Source organism: Falco naumanni, chromosome 1 (genome assembly GCF_017639655.2).
Source record: "Falco naumanni isolate bFalNau1 chromosome 1, bFalNau1.pat, whole genome shotgun sequence".
Classification (NCBI taxonomy): domain Eukaryota; kingdom Metazoa; phylum Chordata; class Aves; order Falconiformes; family Falconidae; genus Falco; species Falco naumanni.
Window position 1 is genome coordinate 51390445 of NC_054054.1, and position 18330 is coordinate 51408774.

An 18330-nucleotide genomic window follows, 5' to 3' on the forward strand; every position below is an offset into this window, starting at 1 on the left:
AACTGTTGCAGTTTCCACTTAAGTCATGCCTCCCAGTCAAGATCTCATAATAAAGCACTATAATGTGGCAGCTTACATAGGATGAAATCAAAATTATTCTCACTGGTGATCCTGTAGAAAATAAAGTGGCCTTTTCTGACTCGCTATAGACTGAACACTTTGAAGTCATTGAAGTGACATGAAGTCACTTTCCCAGCCGTATGTAATTCTAAAGCTGCAGCTCAGCCCAAATGGACCAAGTTTGTTTTCTTCTGGCATTTAATTCAAAGCAGTGCAGGAAGACAAAAATGACTGTGTTAGCTTGTTTTCTGCACTGCAGCTGTTTTGGCTACCACCTCGATTATGTGCTCTGTTGAGAAAATCAAACCTGAGTCTTCTGTTCGCTAAAAATGAGCACACTGCATATGAAAAGTGGCCTGCTGCATATCGAGCAATAAGGGTATCTGCTTTGCACCAGAATTTGTCACAATTTCCAAATTCGATCAACGGAGTCAAGATAAATGTCAAGAACAGAATATGAAATGTATAATTAAATTATCAATGAAAAAGAAAAATTTATTTGGAATAGTTATTCTACTTTGAGTTCTTCCCACCTTGGAACAGTTGTCCTTGTAGCTGGGCACTGAACTTTTAGTTTCATTCTCTACTTGATTGGACTTTCTTTTCTCTTTGTTCATAAGCGTATAATTTAGTCTTTGTTTAGATAGTGTTCCATCTGTGATCTGACATATTACATGCTTATTACTCAGATTTTCTTCCTAAACTCTGTGTGAAGTATGAAGGAAGTTTAGGAAGGAAGAAAGTGTTACGGCAAATTTTAAACCATGATATTTACTAGAAAATATTATAAGGAAATAAGGAATGTAAAATACAAAAAAAAAAAAAAAATTATGTGCCTGGTTTCATATCACAAACACCATATATTTATAAACTGTTTTATTCTTTTCCTCCTCCTTTTCCCATTAAGAATGGAGGTCTAATCCAGGATGATGTTCAAAATCTGAAATGGGGAGCAGTCTTGGATTCACTCAGAGGCAGACCTAATCAAACTCCAGTTGTGCAGCTACATGGTAAAGAGTCTGGTATGAAAACAAACTGGAATATTTGCTTTCATTTGTGCAATAGAAGTAAAGATTATTTCATTCATGTGGCGTGCATGACTTAGAAGGTGTAAGACCTTCTAAACACCTCCTGATCTGTAAGAAGGTAAAGCAATAACTGTTTGCCAGTATGGTACTAGCATTTAGAGATGACCTCTCTCAAGAAATCCTGCAGCTTTCAAGAAGCTGCAGAGATGAGGAATTAGGGAATATTTCCCATGCCATGGCTGAAGTCAGACTTGCTTTTCAACCAACTAACGTGAAAGCTCTGATCTTAGCAAATTATATTAGTTAAATTCTTCCAGCATAAATTAATGGAAATTTTATAACAGATTTCAGTGTATGCAAATGCAGACCTGCACTGAATAATTTAAACCCATAAGATTTTATCTAACCACTGTAACGAGGTGTATTTTCCATTTTCGTATGCTTTGAGAATGGGGGGGTGGGGGATATACCTTATTTTAGAGCTTAATATTTATGTTTTCTTATGAAAATTGTTTTATTGTTTAATGTCTTTGTCATTTCTTATCATAATGTCATGCTTATCTTCGCATCATTGGTGATGCATGCTTCCGGTGGAGAAGGTAGCCTTGAGCATACTGTCACTAAAATACTTTTCTGTTCAAAACATCTGGTCAGATGTTTTTGGGTTTGTTATTCATCTTATTATCTGGGAGTGGCATTACACCTGTTCAGTGCTTTACCATAACAGGAACACCAGGATGCAGCCATGATGGGCTAAAGCAGATGGAGGAGCTACCAGTAGAACTTCTACCAGTTTTGGAAGACAATTCCAGTACCTTTGCAAAAGTTGCTGGTCTAGCTGAGATTGAGCAGGTGAGAAGAAATGTTACTGCTGCTCTTGCTGTCTTTGTGCACAGTGAGTCTGTGAAGTTTGAAATAAAATGAAGAGTTGGTGTATTTAAAGATGGATATAAAATTAGCTTTAAATGATAACTATTAAAGATGCTATTCAAGATGAATACAGGTGTGCACTATGAAAATGGCTGAGTTATTTGTACCTTTTTGTATTGTTACTCTCTCTGCAAATCTTTAAATAATTTCAAAAAACTTTATATGGAAATATTTTTTTCTCATCTGTCTGTGATCAAGTATTTTATGGATGAAGTGAAAAATGAATCATGATTAACAACATAGAGTGCTGTTTCTTGTCTTATATTCTTCAGTTTGAAAAAAATTTTTGCTGTTACCAGGTCACCCTTGGAACAAAGAGGGCAGGTACTCTAGAAGATGGTTTCACTTTGTTCAGATGTACCCCAAGTTATTGTGCAGCAAGACGGCTTCCCCCTTGCTCTGAGGAGTTAACTAATGATGAGACAAGTAAGGGAAACAAAGACAAAGAAAAAAATTTTCTCTTGAAGGAACAAGCTGTAAATCTACCCGCAAAGATGTTCCCTGTTTCTGTGGTTGACACTCTGATGGGGAAGAGGAGGCTCCAGCTTACCTTGTTAGAACCTGAAAGCTACCACATATCAGCTGGCACCACTGTGAAGAGCGTGAGGAGTTTGGGTTTCTGTGAGGCAAATACCCATCTTGGCTCTGAAAGACTCTACCTTTTTGCAGAAGGAAGATTTTCTGACAAAGCTTCTGCACTTCTTTGTGGAAAGATGCCTTGCACTGTGACTGAAATTTTTGCATCATCTCTAGAAAAATACAATATGGAAAAACATTGGGAAGGCAAGCGAATTCTGCCAAAAAGCATAAGTGAAAATAAATGTCTGGATAAAGTTGTTGATCATGGAAATTATCACCAAAAAAACTTTAGAGGGAGAGTTAAAGCAGAAGAAATACAGAACAAGGAAGCCCAACCACAACAGGAGATATGTCTTCCTGAGGAAAGTTCAGGGGGTTTAAAGAAAACCGAATTAATCAGGCCTAGGAAGCAAGGAATGGAAGCCAAAGACAGCCTAGGTAGCCCACAGGATGTCCGAAATGTATCTGTTGATTTTAAAGACTTAAAGAAGTACTTTGAAGGGAGCGATGAACTAATGGAGAAGCAAGGAAACCTCTCAAAAATCTGCATCTCTGATGTGAGTAGGGTATATAATGAAGAAGGCATAATCCAAGTGGAGGAGAAAGGAGAGCAAACTCAGAAACCAGCTCACCAAACAAACCCTTCCAACAGTATTGGCCTGGAAGAAAAGAAAGACCAGACTCGGAAACTGTGTGAACCAAAGAAGAATTTCTCATGTCAAAAAATAGCTGCTGAAAACATGCAACATGCATACTCCCAGAAATTTTTTTGGTCAGAAGAGAGATGTCTGCTAAATATACTGTCTGCTGTGCAGGACGGGGCTGTGTGCTTAAGCAAACTCTTCCTGCAAGGGAGCAATTCTTGTGAATGTCTGTCTCATCTTCATCTCTCACCACTGGAAGCTGGTAGTGAACGTCATGTGAAAATATATGCGCTGGAAAAAGTGGTGGCTGTGTGTTTTCAGAGGATATTTCTACTGATGCAAGAGAATGAAAATTATTCAAAAAAAGTCTGTATATTACAACAGGAGAATGAGCAATATGCCCAGATGATGTGTGCACTGGAAGAGGAAATGGATGCATATTTTCAATACATTTTAGCGGTAGATGAAGCTAACATTGTTTCATTCCAAAACTTACTTAATGAGAAAGAAGTTGCTGGTGGATGTTATATGAACTTATCAGAAGAAAACACCATGAGCCCAAGAACATTTTTTGTTGAAACCTCTAAGAACCTCTCATATGTTGAAGAAAGAAATGGGAATTCTGAAAAAGATTCATTGACAATTGCATCAAACAAACTTCCCAGGAGCGTTTTATCCCTGGACGGAAGGAAAGTGAGATCTTTCCAGCTGCTTTCTGTCCTGAAAGAAGAAAGAAGCAGATGCTTCAAAGAAATAGCTAAATTATTGCAAGACAAAGAGTACTATGTAGCAAAATATAATGAATTAATACAGGAGAGAGAGAGGAATTTACAAAGAATATCTCTCTCAGAAGGTGAAAAAGAAACTTTATTGGGATGTTTGGCAGAGGTGAAGTGTGAACAAGACAAATACAGGGCCTTGGTTTCAGAACTTCAGGAATGCAAAAACAGCTGTTATCAAACTATTTCTGATTTACAGGAGGAAAAATGTGTACTAAAAAGAGAAATAGACAGAATAAAGAAAGAAACTTCAGAACAGCTTGATGCATTTCAGAAAACAAATGCAAAATTTATTTTAGAAAATAACGAATTGAAAGAATTAATGTCTTCTTTGGGTTTCAGCTATGAAGAGCTGAGAAAAGATACAAGTTTGGGAACAAAGGAAAAGATAGTAAAACTAAAAGAAAGTCAACAACATGGTCTTAAGCCAAAGAAAGTTGAAACAACATGTAGTGTAACTCAGACTGGAGAAGGAGGAGTTCTGGTTATAGAGCCCTCAAACTATCTTCCTGGAAAAGAGGTAAATAATAACAATGAGGAATGTTATCAAGCAGGATTTTCTACAGAGAGGAGTTGTTGTAAATGTCATTTGGAGGGCAAAGCTAAATTAACTTTGTAATACAAAAAATGTTGTACTCTCCTATATGTCAGAGATCTGAAGTGCTAAAGTTAACTTTGAATTAAAAGGCAAAATACCGGCGCTATTTTCTGAATGTTGTATTAGAGAATTTTAAAGTGAAACAGAAAGCTACAAAGTTAAAAATAATATTTAAAAGAGTGCGTTGTTCAGGCATTTTAAAAATTATTTATCTTATTGCAAGAGTAAAAGCTTCTGGTAGAGCAAACTAATTCCCACAAACTTTTGTTATAATGGCGAAGTATTCAGGGTTGTGAAACAATCATGTCTTATTGAAAAGTATGCACGTGTTCACTTACTAACTTTTATTCTGCTAGAGTCTATTTTTTTTCCTGTTTTGATTTTTATGAAACATATATCTAAAGAAAGGATCTTTACTTACAATGGATTTCTCATCCATTTTTCCTCTAGTCATGAATTCATATGGAGATTACTACATTCTCATAAAATCAGAATTACTACTTCAGCTGAGAATAATCAACAGGGAAAGATTTATCTCTAATATCTTGATTTTATGCAAGTGTTTTTAGTAATGCAGAAGGAAACCATATATTGTTCTGTAAAATCCTGTGTGCCACCTGGTATGAGAGGAATCACGTCTTTCTGTTGTGTATCCAGGGCAGCATGTTTGAAAGCTACAGTGTGATGAAAGACCAAGTCGAAAAGGCAAAAGGGGAACTAAAAATGCAGCAAAAGGAATTAGAAAAATCAAAAAAAGAGGTAACCTCCTGCTCTTATGTATTTCTAAGGAGCAAATTTGTTTTATTTCTTGTTTCCTTATGTGGCTGTTCTTCCTGCCAGGATTTAACACTGTAACAAAACAGAGAAGCCTCTGATTTGCAGAACCAAAACGTACCTTTTTGATCTTTCAGTTCAATGATGCACATTCAGTCATGGTTGGCCAGAACTTCAAGTGAGGCTGCATTCCTCTGGCGCAATTTGACAGAGGCTGGGTGCTTAATAAGGACACATAGAACAAACTCTCTGCGGTGGCCGTATCTGGGCAGGCTGCTTCCCTTCCCCTCACTAGGAACGAGGAGGAGGAGAAGGCAGCAGAAGCACTGAGGATTGCAGCAAACCTGAATTCAAAGTAGTTTTTGAATGAGAGGGAAAATGATGTAAAATCTGACACTGTCGAGGGATCCCGCTATATCCAGTGTTGGTGCAGGGCATGCACGCTGCCCCTTCTTTTGACATATATGTAGTAAACACAAAGTCCAACACCACCTACATGGAGACTTGTGTGGATGTCTAGTTCTGTGCTGTGTAAAGTAAATCTGCAATTTTAATACTAACCGAGGAAGTTTTTAGCATTCTGCCTTTCCAAATGCAGTACTTTTTCACATTCCATTTTTTATTGAACAAACTCCACTCTATGCTTATCTAAGCAGAATGCATTGCTTTTATGGCAAGTGTATATTTATGGGGCCGTCTCATGCAATAGCAGGCATTGCTCAGGCTCTCTGTGGAAGAACCACTGGCAGTAACAAGTGTATTAAGTATGCAGAAGAGCAGTAGGATGATAGATGGTGGGTGTACAAAATGATTGTCCTTTGAGAGCTGCTTTATAAGACTTCCCAGATTTCAGGTGAGGCAACTGGAATGAAGGGATGGATTTGGATGAGTGATGGATGGTTGTGTAAGAACTGCTGAGCTTGTAAGCTGAACATGAAGAGACCAATTATTTTTTATTTATTTTTTAAAAAATCTAATTAACTTGGATGCTTCTAGTCCTTGTGTGTTTTACAAGGAAGTTGTGTTACAATCCCTTCCTTAGTCTACTTAAAAGAATGAGAAGCCTTTGTTTTCGGAAGGGAGAAGAAATGATGTATCATATGAGGGAAGGAGCTTGCTGTCAGCTAGCTGATCTACCAAGTGGTTGGTTTGTGGGGGTTTTGTTGTTTGGTTGTTTGTTGGTTTTTTTTCAAAACTACAGTTAATAGGTGAAGAAAATGTGTCCTAGAAGAAGTCTAAAGGTGAACATATGGAAGGTTTTTTTTTCCTTTGCAATTTTCTTTTTTGACATTATTCAGGAAAATTATTTTTCCCTTCTGGCTGATAAAATCTTACTTTCCATTTGCTCTGACGGCTTTCAGAGATGTAATCTCTAAAATTATGAGTACATTCACTGCTGCTTTTTTTTAGCTTTATTTAGAATACTCAAGAAACCTTCAACTTTAGAAATCAATTTTAAAATTAATCTATTTTTCCACATCGCTCTAGTTAGATATGTTTCTATAGGACTTACTTTAAGGGTCTTACACATTTCTTAAAATCAGACTGTAGTGCATTGTGTAATTCCATTTATTTTAATCAATGTACAACAACTTGAACCTTGTGATGTAGGGCTCAAACTCAAGTCTGTGGTTGTTAGCCGGTATTGGAAAAAGATACCACTGCTAGACTAATTATACTCAGTAATTTTTGCATTTTTATTTTTCCCATTAGGCTCAGAAGTGGTACAGAGAACTTGGCTTTGCTGAAACAAGGTACGAAGAAATCAAAATCCGTTTGACACAGGCTCTCTCAGAATTAGACCATCTTAAACAAGAAGTTGGGGAAAAAATGCTTGGAAAGCAGAACTGGAAATTAATGGTATGTATGCAAATGGAATGAAGAAATGCATATTCTTTGGGAGGGAGTGTTTTGATGCGGAGACACCCGTTATTGTTATTGGTAATAGAGCTGAAGCAAGTATAGAGCACGTAGAGCCACTGGAGCTATAAACTTGAAAGTGAGCAGATATTATGGAAGGCAGACCATCTGTCTACAGGATAGTCCAAAGTCTGGGCTCTGCATGGGCACTACAGCCACCTCCATCTTTTTTTAGGACCCTTGTCCTGCTCTCTTTAGCCAGAATCGTTTTCTGAGGCATGGATTTTCAGCTGGTTTCAATGAAAGGTGTTAGAGGAGTCTCCAGTGTTTCCAGTATTTGGCCTTTCTGCCTTCTGTCCCCGATTTTAGGTTTGGACAGGCAAAGTGAAGCTGTGGTGCCGGGCGCTTTGTAAAGCAACTTCCATTCCCAGTAAGCAGGTGGTGTGGATTAATGGGGAGTCAAAGTCTGTAATCCACACATGTGGCCCAAGTATGCATCCCCCAAATCCGTGAGATCTTTCTATCACATGAGGGAGAGAGAGAATCTTGTTGGGAAGTACCTATATCACCAACATTCTAGTTTTGCTATAAATGGAAGCATTTTGAATTTTCAGGTGGTTCTGTGTCTTGATAAAGTTTTTGTGTTTTCCACCAAAATTAGAGTGGTTTATGGGATGATTTTTAATTATTGAATACTCCCCTGGAAGCTGTTTTTATAAAGACTTTTCAGCTGGCCCTGAAATTATTTCTGTCCTCCGTAGCAGGAAAACTGCCAAGAAGAAACATGCAACCTTTACTAGCTGGAAAAGCAATTTTGTAGCAACCTACAATATATGCAAATTCAGTTTGAACAGGTTAGATACACACATGGCTTTGGAAGAAGATAAAAACAAATTCTGGAAAATGTAAAGATTCTGATCTCGGTTCAGTTTCCTAAATGTCACTGTTCATCCCATTCATTGGCCACCCACCTGCAAGTCCTAAGCAGTTATTTCATATTACTTTGTACAACATACGTGGCACTATTTGCTGATGTTTAGAAAACTGGGTTCTGACTGTTAAGTGAAAACAAAGCACAGATTTTTCATATAATTATGAGGTATTGGCATGTAACATCTTAAAACAACAAAATCTATTTTAAGTAAGAAGAAACTCCCAAATTCTTGGAAAATAAACAGAAGTGTATCATAAGGTTTTGTTTAAGCTAACACTTAAGCTTTTGGGGGCATTTTTGGGCAATGGACATTTAACCCTTTTGTTTGAGGACAGTCTGGAACAATTAATGCTTATTTTATTGGCCACTGAATTAAAATGTTAATTATTTCTATGACTGACATGGGAATAAAATTTGTCAACCTTGACAATGTTTTTACAGTGGAAAAAGTGCAGGTCATCCTTTGTTCTGAGAACAAAACAAAACCAAACCAACTTTTAAATCACTCCAATAGCTAAATTTTCATGTTTGTGTTTATCAATCAGTAGTACATATTTATGCAATATTGCAATGTTGTTTGATTTTTATCTGACTTCATCTGATTTAACTACTTGTTGTAGGGTTAATATCAAATTGTTGAATGCACATGTCTCATTCCAGGGTCAAAGATGCAGTATATGTACATCACAGAACTGGATTTATCCTTCAGTTGCACTATTTGATGGCACAAATAATTATCTGCATGACTCAAGTCTGTTATATCTTGACCAAGGGACATTGATTTCATTGGCACAATTAAGCAAATAGTACAGATAGAAAATAGGGTAGAGGTATTTTAACAAAGGTTCTGACTTTATTTCAATAATTCTCTTTTAAAATAAACTTTTTAATATACACCAAGCTGTTAGTAGTGGGTTTGTGACTATTATCATAGGAAAATATGATCTAAGTTTTTCTAGATTGAAAAAGGGATAACTTTTTGGCACAATGATTGTAATGATCTAGTTCTTTAGCATAATTTTTTTCCTGAGAGCAGTTCTGTAGACTGGCGATCCTGTTCTTACTTCCAGTTAGTTGCCACCCTTGTCCAAAAGCACTTTTCATCCCACAAAGTTATTAATAAACTGATGTAATAAGTCACAATAATTTATGCTTTTTCCTATTCTAAATTTAATTTTCTGGAAGAACTGTGGCTGCAATACTTGAAAGGCATGAAGATGTGAGCACCCTGGACCTAGAACCCAAGGCTGAGAGGTTTTTGAGATATGGTGTGTTTTGAGCATGTCTTTTAGGACTTTGTACATATCTTATGTTCTACAGGTCCCAATGCCCACGGATCCTAGTCCTCAGCTAAGACTCCAAAAGGCTGTCATGATATTGTTCCCTGCAAGTAAAAGACAGCTAAGATATTACGCTCCAAGGTTACTGCCAGGACTCTTTGTTTCAGTGGTGATGCTAACAGTGGAAATACCATTTAGCATTAGAATATTTGGGGAAATTTTCCAGGATGTTGAAGTGGCCTTCTGAACCATGGTGCTGTGTTAGAAGATAGGAGAAATATGTGGGTGAGTAGGCATGGAGCAGGGTGCCATTTACAGCTTTGAAAATGAATGCAAGCATATTGCATTAAATGCACACAGTAAATAAGGTGTCAGGCTTCCCCAGTGAACTCCTGACTCCTGTCATGGCCTGTAGTAAAAAGTTGTACTCCTTTTCATTTTCCCATTGACTTTTCAGACAAGCACAGCACACACAAGAAGAGGAAGGTTTTATTTTTATTTTTAATGTTTAGCCACCAAATTCAAAGACTAGAGATCTTGCCAGTTTGTAAAGGAATGCAGAGTGTTAAATGCTACGTTTGGAGCTGAGTTATCCTTTAGCTATTTCCCGGCCTTAGTTGCTGGGTCCTTCACCCTTCTGGAGCTTGCTACACAACCCATGGTTACTGTTAGCTGGGACGTCTGACACTGATCATAAATAAACCTTGTATGTCTCATTTGTGCTTTGAAACTACAGAAAATTGCTAGTAGGTCAGTGAAATGCAAAAGGAAAGAGAGAACTCTGTCTTTAATCAAGAATTTTTTTTATTTCCCCACCTCTTTTTCCATTAAGTATCTTCAGTTTGGGAGTGTTACTAGTTTTTATTTAACATATTTGTGTGGGAAAGAAGATGATGAGGAAAATACCGTGTCTCAGACTCATCCTCAGGCTCTTGTCACCGCAACCCTGGCCTAATCAATCTTGATCTGTCCAACAGTTGCTATTGTTCTTTTCTCTTAACACAAGAGGGAGCCAAAAAGTTTGGTACCGAGCACGCACGACTTGCCTGAACGCTGTTCATAGAGGAAGTGCTTCATTAGGAAGAACAGTTCGAAAATGTCATATTTCTGGTTTTACCTGTGTTGCAGTGGTGTGTTGCAGGCAGAGTGATGCGATCTATCACTTCAGTTTGCTGTTTTCTGCGAATAGTGCCTTCAGTATGTTGTAGCCACCAAGGGTGTCAAAGTTGGAAAGGCATCCAGACAGTGAAGGAAAATTTAACTGTGGTGTTGTTGTACATCGCGGCTAAGTGTTTGCTCTTCTCTTGGTTTTATCAATGTTAGTAGCCATTAAAATCAAACCCTCTTCCGGCATGCTTTGTCAGAAGGTTATATGGTTTTACCACAATATATCATAGGTCTGACTAGAATTTTTAGCTTAATCACTGAAATGCTTAATTTTTTAGACTTGCTTATGTAACGTGTTATCAGAAATCTTGAGCAGCTGTGTGTAACAATTCAATATTTTTTTGAATCTAAGTTCACTATAGCATAAATGTCTTTCACAAGACTTTCTTTACCCTCAGATTTTCCTCATCCTTAATCTACATGCTTAATCTGACAATGTCACTTCTAGGAGCTGACCTTATGATATTGACTATCAAACTAAAGCTCTCACTAATTCTTCTAATCTAAGTGCATGAAATTGAAAAAAAAATTGCAGAGTAGGGGAGGAGGAGTTAAATTCAGAAGCTCCTCCTTCCACTTGTTCTGTACCACTATTACTACATTTTAATGTAATATTTTTAATATATATTTTTGAGATTTATACTTATCTGATTAGTTTTATTAATGTGCTTCCCAAACAGAAGTATAACTTGGAGAGTTGAATCTGCTTTCTGAGATATATATGTGTAGAAAAAGAAGGGATGTCTTATATGGCAGTTGGAGCAGGAGACTGGAGACATTTGACTTCTGTTCTTGCTCACTGTGTGACCATAGGTTGGTCACTTATCTGTCTGTGCACCAGTTTCCCCAGATATTAAATTATTATAATACCATACTTGCCTTGAAGGAGTGTTGTGAAATCTCAGTCCTATACCTGCTCTCTCAGGTCTGCTCATCTCAGAGGGGATCAAGAACTCCTTGCTCATAAACAATTTAAGGTTAGTGCAAGACATTAGTGCCAAGGTTTGAAGTCATACGGTTTATATCAGCTTAAATATTTTTTGACATACAAGGTATGTATACATGTATTGATTGAGAAGTTTTGGGGTCTAAAACATGATTGAGAATATTTTTATTATTTTATACATCTAATTTGAAAATCTGTGTATTTACTCTGTAGCCTGTGTACACTGTGGAAGATGCCCATGAAACAGAGGAAAATAAAATAGCCAGTAAGAGATTACAGCAGCAAGTGCTGACCTTGAAAGCCCAGCTCAGGGACCAGGCTGCATTACAAAATCAGTTTCGTGACTTGCAGAATGAAGTGGAACTCCTTCAGGCTCAGTTGGGTGAAAAGGTAAGCTTTTCATCAATAATCATAAAGCTGTTTTCTGCATGTTTAAAAGGGTGGACAAATGTGAGCTTAGACTTCAGATTCTACATCTTTGTTCTCAAAGGAGAGAACCAAAACTGTTGTCTTTCCTGGGAATGAGTCTGAGGGTTTCCAGGCATATAAAAGTACCCCTGACTTCAGAGAAATACGGAAAAGATGTAAAATGCCTGGGTGGTGAATGTTCCAGAAAGATGATAGACTATAATAAAGGTTGCCACCGGTCTCTGCTATAAATCCCCAGAGTGTAATGCAAGCAAAGTGGTGCTGAAATTCTTTACTGAGCTACCTCCTTGGCTTAAATTGTCAGAATATTTAACATTCCTTACTCTCTTGTTACACTATATCTGATTAGGAAACACAGTGAGCTAGTGGTAGAATTTTGACAGATTTTTCTAACTTTTTTTTTTTTTTTTTTTTAATCCAGCTGCTAGGGCTACATATTAAGAGTTTCATTCACACATATTTAGTTAGGGGTGTGGTTTGTATTTTTATTAATTGACACAGTTGTCCTGGTGAGAACTCCCCATGTATGCACAGGTATATTTACACGAGCAGTTTTTACACTTGTGCAATACTTCACCTGGCAAACTAAAGCAGGTGCAGACATTAATATTTGCAAAGCTACTGCCTCATGTGACAGCAAAGCTACTGCTGTCAATGTGACTGTGACTGCTGAACTCTTAGGTGGCAACAAATTCCTGCTACAACTTTTTCCCCTTAGTTTTTGTTTCTTATGTCTTTGGAAACTATTTCACAAACAGGGATGATAGTTACCATGTGAGCCAAATTAGAGTTGCCCATCATACTCTGAAACAACTAGTAAATGGCATTTTCTCAATAGTATTCTTCACACCCTGACACGTGTAGAACGTGCTTCTCTGTGATTCCTCTGAAACACAAGAGATTGTTTTCTTCTCCCTACTGGGTGCGAGTTTCATCCTACTCCCTGCACAGTAAACCCACCTGTTCTACAGTTAGGGGGTTATCTGGGGTTGGTTTGTTTGTTGGTTGGTTGGTTTTGGTTTTGTTTGTTTGGCTTTTTTTCTAGCCTTGTCATGTGCTGTGATTTGCTTTAAACCAGTGCGGTACAGAGGATTAGTGGCTCCTCTCAGGTATTGATTAGGATGCCTTTTAGCAAGATAGTCGTGGTAAAATGAAATTGTTCTGTGGTGTCTGTAGTGATGGATGGTGCGTATCTGATGGTAGGTGAGTAAAGGGTGAGACATGCTATCCATATAAATAAGCAACTTCTAATTCCTGTAGTGCATTGGTGAATTGTTTTGCTCCATGCCTTATCAAGAAATGAGTGTCACCAGTGCAGGGACATACTGCCAGCTTTTCTTTGTTCCCCCAGTGCTAGTGCAATGCAAAAACATGTCTCTCCTGTCCTATCTACACTGTTTCTTCCCAAACCCACAATTTATTACCTGAGTATTGCAATTTAACCCCAGCCAGCAACTAAGTACCATGCAGCCACTCGCTCACTCCACTCCCCATCCCATGGGATAGGAAGGAGAATCACAAAAAGGTGAAACCTGTGGGCTGAGATAAGAGCAGTTTAGTAACTGAAACAAAGTCATAGCAATAACAACAATAATAATTGTCATGAAAAGGAAAGGGAGAGAGAGGAATAAAACCCAAGGGAAAAAAACCCAAATGACGCACAATACAGTCGCTCACCACCTGCTGACGGATGCCCAGCCAGTCCCCGAGCAGCGATCGGCCAACCCCAGCCAACTCCCCTGGGTTTACATGCTGAGCATGACATCCCATTGTATGGAATATCCCTTTGGCCAGTTCAAGTTGGCTGTCCTGGCTCTGCTCCCTCCCGGCTTCTTGTGCACCTGCTCACTGGCAGACCATGGGGAACTGAAAAGTCCTTGACTTAGAGTAAGCACTACATGGCAACAGCTAAAACATCAGTGTGTTATCAACATAGTTTTCATACTAAATTGCAAACACAGCACCGTACCAGCTACTAAGAAGAAAATTACTCTATCCCAGCCAAAACCAGGACACTGAGCACCATGCGACCTCTTTCAGCATAACTGAATTCTCATAATGGGAGTCTTTTCCTGATGCACGTAATACATTTACTGTAGGATTTATAGAAATACAAATTGTCAAGCAAAATGAATGCAAAGGAATCTGTATATAATTGCCAAATAATACTGTATTGTTTCATAATAAAAATGGATTTTACCTGGCAGGATACTGTGTTTTTTTCTGCATAATCAGAAAGCAGGTTCCCCATGAATAATAAACATCTTGATTGTAAGGTGAAGACTAGGTCATCTGGCTCACCCTGGCTCACCTCCTAATAAGGGACGTGTATCAGCTGTGTCAGAGTAGAAGGTTGTTGATGTTTGCTTTTTAGAGCCTGCTGAGGGATAGACATGCAGAAAATCCCTCCCTGTTTCTCTCACTCTTCAACATCATATAGATAAGAAAAGGGAAAACTTTCCCCAGAAGAGTGTTCGGGACGACTCACAGAGTGGAAAGGAACATGAGTGCATAATGAAGGCTAGCAAGTCTTCAATGTGATGCTGCTTTGAGGAAATAACCCCACCGATACAGGGCTCCACCTAAAAACATCCAAAAGCCTTTGGTGCTACAGAAGACCAACATCAGTGCTGGTTGGGCAGTGTTTGTGTGCCAGGGTCTATTCATGTACATCCAACTCCCAACACTGCTTCATCTTGTTTGGGTTACAGGGTCACAAAGATATGCAAAGTCTACTTTTTGGAAGCCAGGTCTAAAACAAATATCAACACACTGCTACAGTATTTTATAGTGAGTCTCGAATAAATTAATGCAGAATGTTTTTCAATCTTTCAGGAAAAAGAACTTCAGAAGAGAAAGTCTGAAATGAAGTTGGCACTAGCTCCACTGAAGGTACCGTATTTTCCTGAAAGCAGTGCAGGACCTACGCAGAGGTGTACCCCTTTGCTTACAGGCTTTGGTGCGTGTGCCTGCCTTATGCAGCTGCCCCTGACTTAGACCTAAAGATGCTGGGCATTGGGCTTATAGGCAAGGGCTTGCTGACTTTATTGCTACGGGTACTCTTCAGCCCAAAGGAGAACCTTGCACATGGAAAGGAAACGTCTCTTTCCAATTTATCTGTGCATGCATATTGCTGTTGCAAGGTGCAGAGCCACCTAATAGCCTAGAAGCATAGGAATGCAATCCATAGCTTTGGGTCAAAACATGTGAAATTACAGATCAGACACAAAATATAATCTTGCAGTCTCAACAGGGAGTGAAAACAATGTATATATGTTCGTGCCATATAGGCTAAACTGGCTTCTCTCACACGCAAGTGCCAGGAAAGGAACAGCTTCATTAAAAGGCTGCATGGCGAATGTCACAGGCAAGGAATTATTAACTCTGCTTTTGATGAAGAGGTGAAAAACTTGGTGAATGACGTGGCCCTGGCCGAGTACACAGCCACCTTTACACCAGTGTGTGACCAAGAGGTAAGCTTTTGTACTTCCTTGTAGGATCTTTCTGTTTTCAGTACTGTATTAAGTCCATGATTTATTTTTTTTAAGTGTTTAGTGAGACTCAGTATGTAGCTATAAAATATACTTCATTAATATATATATATTAATATAAATATTGCTTCAGACAAGTTGGTAGAGTTGGCCATTTTACTGCTGTTCTGGTCAGGGTTTAAAACTTCAAGAGCTTATCACAAAGTATATCCGTGCTCCATGTAAAAAACACTTCCCTGATATTTTGACAAAGTGTCCTAGTGGATAATACAGTATATATTATTCAATTTCACTTCAAATATGAATTTTCCATTTTCTTCCTGCACAATGCATCATCTCAAATTTCTGAAGAAATCATTTAAAAAAAAAAAAGGTCTACAATGAAACATTTTAAGATTTAAGTCAACTCAGCGGACATTCATATTCAGAAGGGAGTGAGTTACATGTGTTTCGCTGGCAAGATGAAAGTAATTCTGGCGGGATACACTCTGCTTCATGCCTGGTTCTGTTCAGTGTTATCATTAACAGCTGGGATGCTGGGAATATACTTTGCTTTTTTTGAGTAACACCTGCTTGAAGACATTCTTAAGGACAGGAATCTGAATCTGGCAAGCTGGAGAAACAGGTATTTTCTTGCAATATTTCAGTAACCTTCAGACAAACTCTTTTTATCCCTTGTTTTCTCTCTCTTATTTTAAACAAAGCCTATAAAAATACCCAAACAATATTTGGTAATGTTTGTGTCTACTATACTCAAGTATAGCTAAAAGGGAAGGAAGAAAAATATTTTGTGTTACACATTTGTAAAATATTGGGGAAGCGGCTGCCTGCCATGAAGGACACAGGACATAGATTCATACTATGTTTTGAACTTCAGCTCACACGATGCCCTGCAAAATGAGTACATAAAAATAATTTATTTTTTAATGACACTGACATCTATTTTTCATCAGCAGAAGTAAAGACGCACAGAATGGGCACATGGTGTAGTAAATCCACAGGATTATTTTTCTGATTATTTTACATTTTTACACACAGCGTGGTATTCTGTATCCCTTTGAAGCAGCTTGTTCTTCTAGTGTTATTACATGCCGCAAGCTACCACAGTCATACTTGTTTCTGTGGCAAGAAATAATTTAACCGCATGTTAAGGAAAAGGTAGATTCATCCCTAGTTGCAGGACAGAACAGGATTCTGTGTCTGGCTATGTCTTCTTGGAGTATGTCATCTGGGTCTCACCCAAGCTCACACTGAGAATGAGTGCTTTATGTGACAGTAGTTAGTAACTCATCTGCCAGAAGGGAGACAATACTTCACTGCCTCCAGACACTTCCTCAGACATTGCTGTGATAAATGAGCATTAGTGTAAAGCTTCCCAATACAATAAATATCAAAATACTGTGCACACACACACTGTCTCCCTGAATGTCTAATTATCACAAAACCTAGCAGCTGCAGCAGGAGAGAATCTGTACTCTGATGGCCAGTGAATTCATTTGCAGTGTAGAATCCCCACATTCAGTTCCCTGCTTCAAGAGATATTTAGCTATTCATACTAAGTGGGGCACAAACCCTTTCCCATAGTATCCAGCTCTGCAATGGCCAGAGGTCTCACTTAGGCTCAGGCACACTAGGATTCAAGCCTGGGTTGTTGGATCATGCAGAGAACAGATGGGTTCTTGCTGGGCACCTTGACACTGAGCTTCAGACCATTCTGGTCTGTGATAAGTACTGGGTTAAGTAATTCCAGGTGTAATAGGGGAAACCTTTCCTGCCAAGGCAGATCTGTATGTTCCCGTGAACAATTTAGGTTTCTGTGGATCACTTTTCCAGTGGAAAACATTTCAGTGAGAAAATGTCCAAGCATCATGACTCCTGATTTAATTAATAATAGTTACACTCAAGAAGAAGAGAGACCCTTTCATATTCATGTGGTACGTCATTTGGCTTTAAAAATCCTGCACTGAATTCTGTAGACATATGTTAGACTGAACTGACTTTTCATCTTTGAGGATTCATTTTTGCACTGCAACTCTTACTCTCACTGGAATTCACACCTAAAATTCCAGAGCTATGTCCCGCTTTTACTTATGTGAAACTCCTTTGAAAGCTTATTCCCTTCCTTCCACTCAGATTTTCATTTCTAAATCATTCCCAACATTTGAACGCTTCTAGGGAAAAACCTGGTAAAGTGAGGCGCTTTTTTTTTTTGCTTCCCCCCCTCCTTTTTAAATTAAAGATTTGCAATTGGCTTTATGAATTTCTGGACCCAGTGACAAATGGAAGCCTGTCACACACTGACAGCAGACCTACCTGCTTTGGCTTACTGATGAATTTCAGCTGAAAGTTTGCAGTGATGAATGAAGGGCTGATCCAGGGGACTCTGCATTCAGTTCAGTGCCTGGCCTTTTGTAGCTCAGTAGAAAACTTTGTGTCTGGTTCTCAGAAGAAAATATGTTTTTAAATTCTTTTAAGAACACTTTTTTTTTTTTTTTTTTTTTTTTAAATCTCAATATGGAATTACATGTATAATGGATAGATCTGCCTTAGTTGTGTGCTAGGAAGCTCCAGCTTCAGTGGAGGGCTTACAGGCATCAACAAGTTGCTCATGCTTAAAGACAAAACTGAACTTCAATTCTTTGCTCATTCAGGACACAACAGATGATTGATCATTCCCTTCTTTGTGTCAGAAATATTTCCTTCCTAATGTTCACCCCAATTAAAATACTAAAACACGAAGACAGTGTGATGCAAAACTAATCATCTTCAGAGCTTCTCTTCAGACCTCACTTTCAGCGTTTGAGACTGTTCTTGGACACAATAAATCACTT

The 18330-nt window shown here is 38.3% G+C and overlaps 1 protein-coding gene across 4 annotated transcripts in view; it reads left to right on the top strand.

Moving 5' to 3' along the window:
- Positions 1-18330, top strand: part of LOC121088053 (janus kinase and microtubule-interacting protein 1-like) — a 246654-nt gene that overhangs the window by 171737 nt on the left and 56587 nt on the right. For 3 of the 4 annotated variants that reach the window (XM_040593696.1, XM_040593707.1, XM_040593713.1), the window contains exons 5-12: positions 968-1082; positions 1816-1940; positions 2318-4540; positions 5276-5377; positions 7106-7252; positions 11793-11969; positions 14844-14900; positions 15299-15481. In XM_040593696.1, coding sequence (XP_040449630.1) covers positions 968-1082; positions 1816-1940; positions 2318-4540; positions 5276-5377; positions 7106-7252; positions 11793-11969; positions 14844-14900; positions 15299-15481 — 3129 coding nt within the window. The remainder of the gene's footprint in view (positions 1-967; positions 1083-1815; positions 1941-2317; positions 4541-5275; positions 5378-7105; positions 7253-11792; positions 11970-14843; positions 14901-15298; positions 15482-18330) is intronic. The other variant, XM_040593723.1, reaches the window with a different exon arrangement.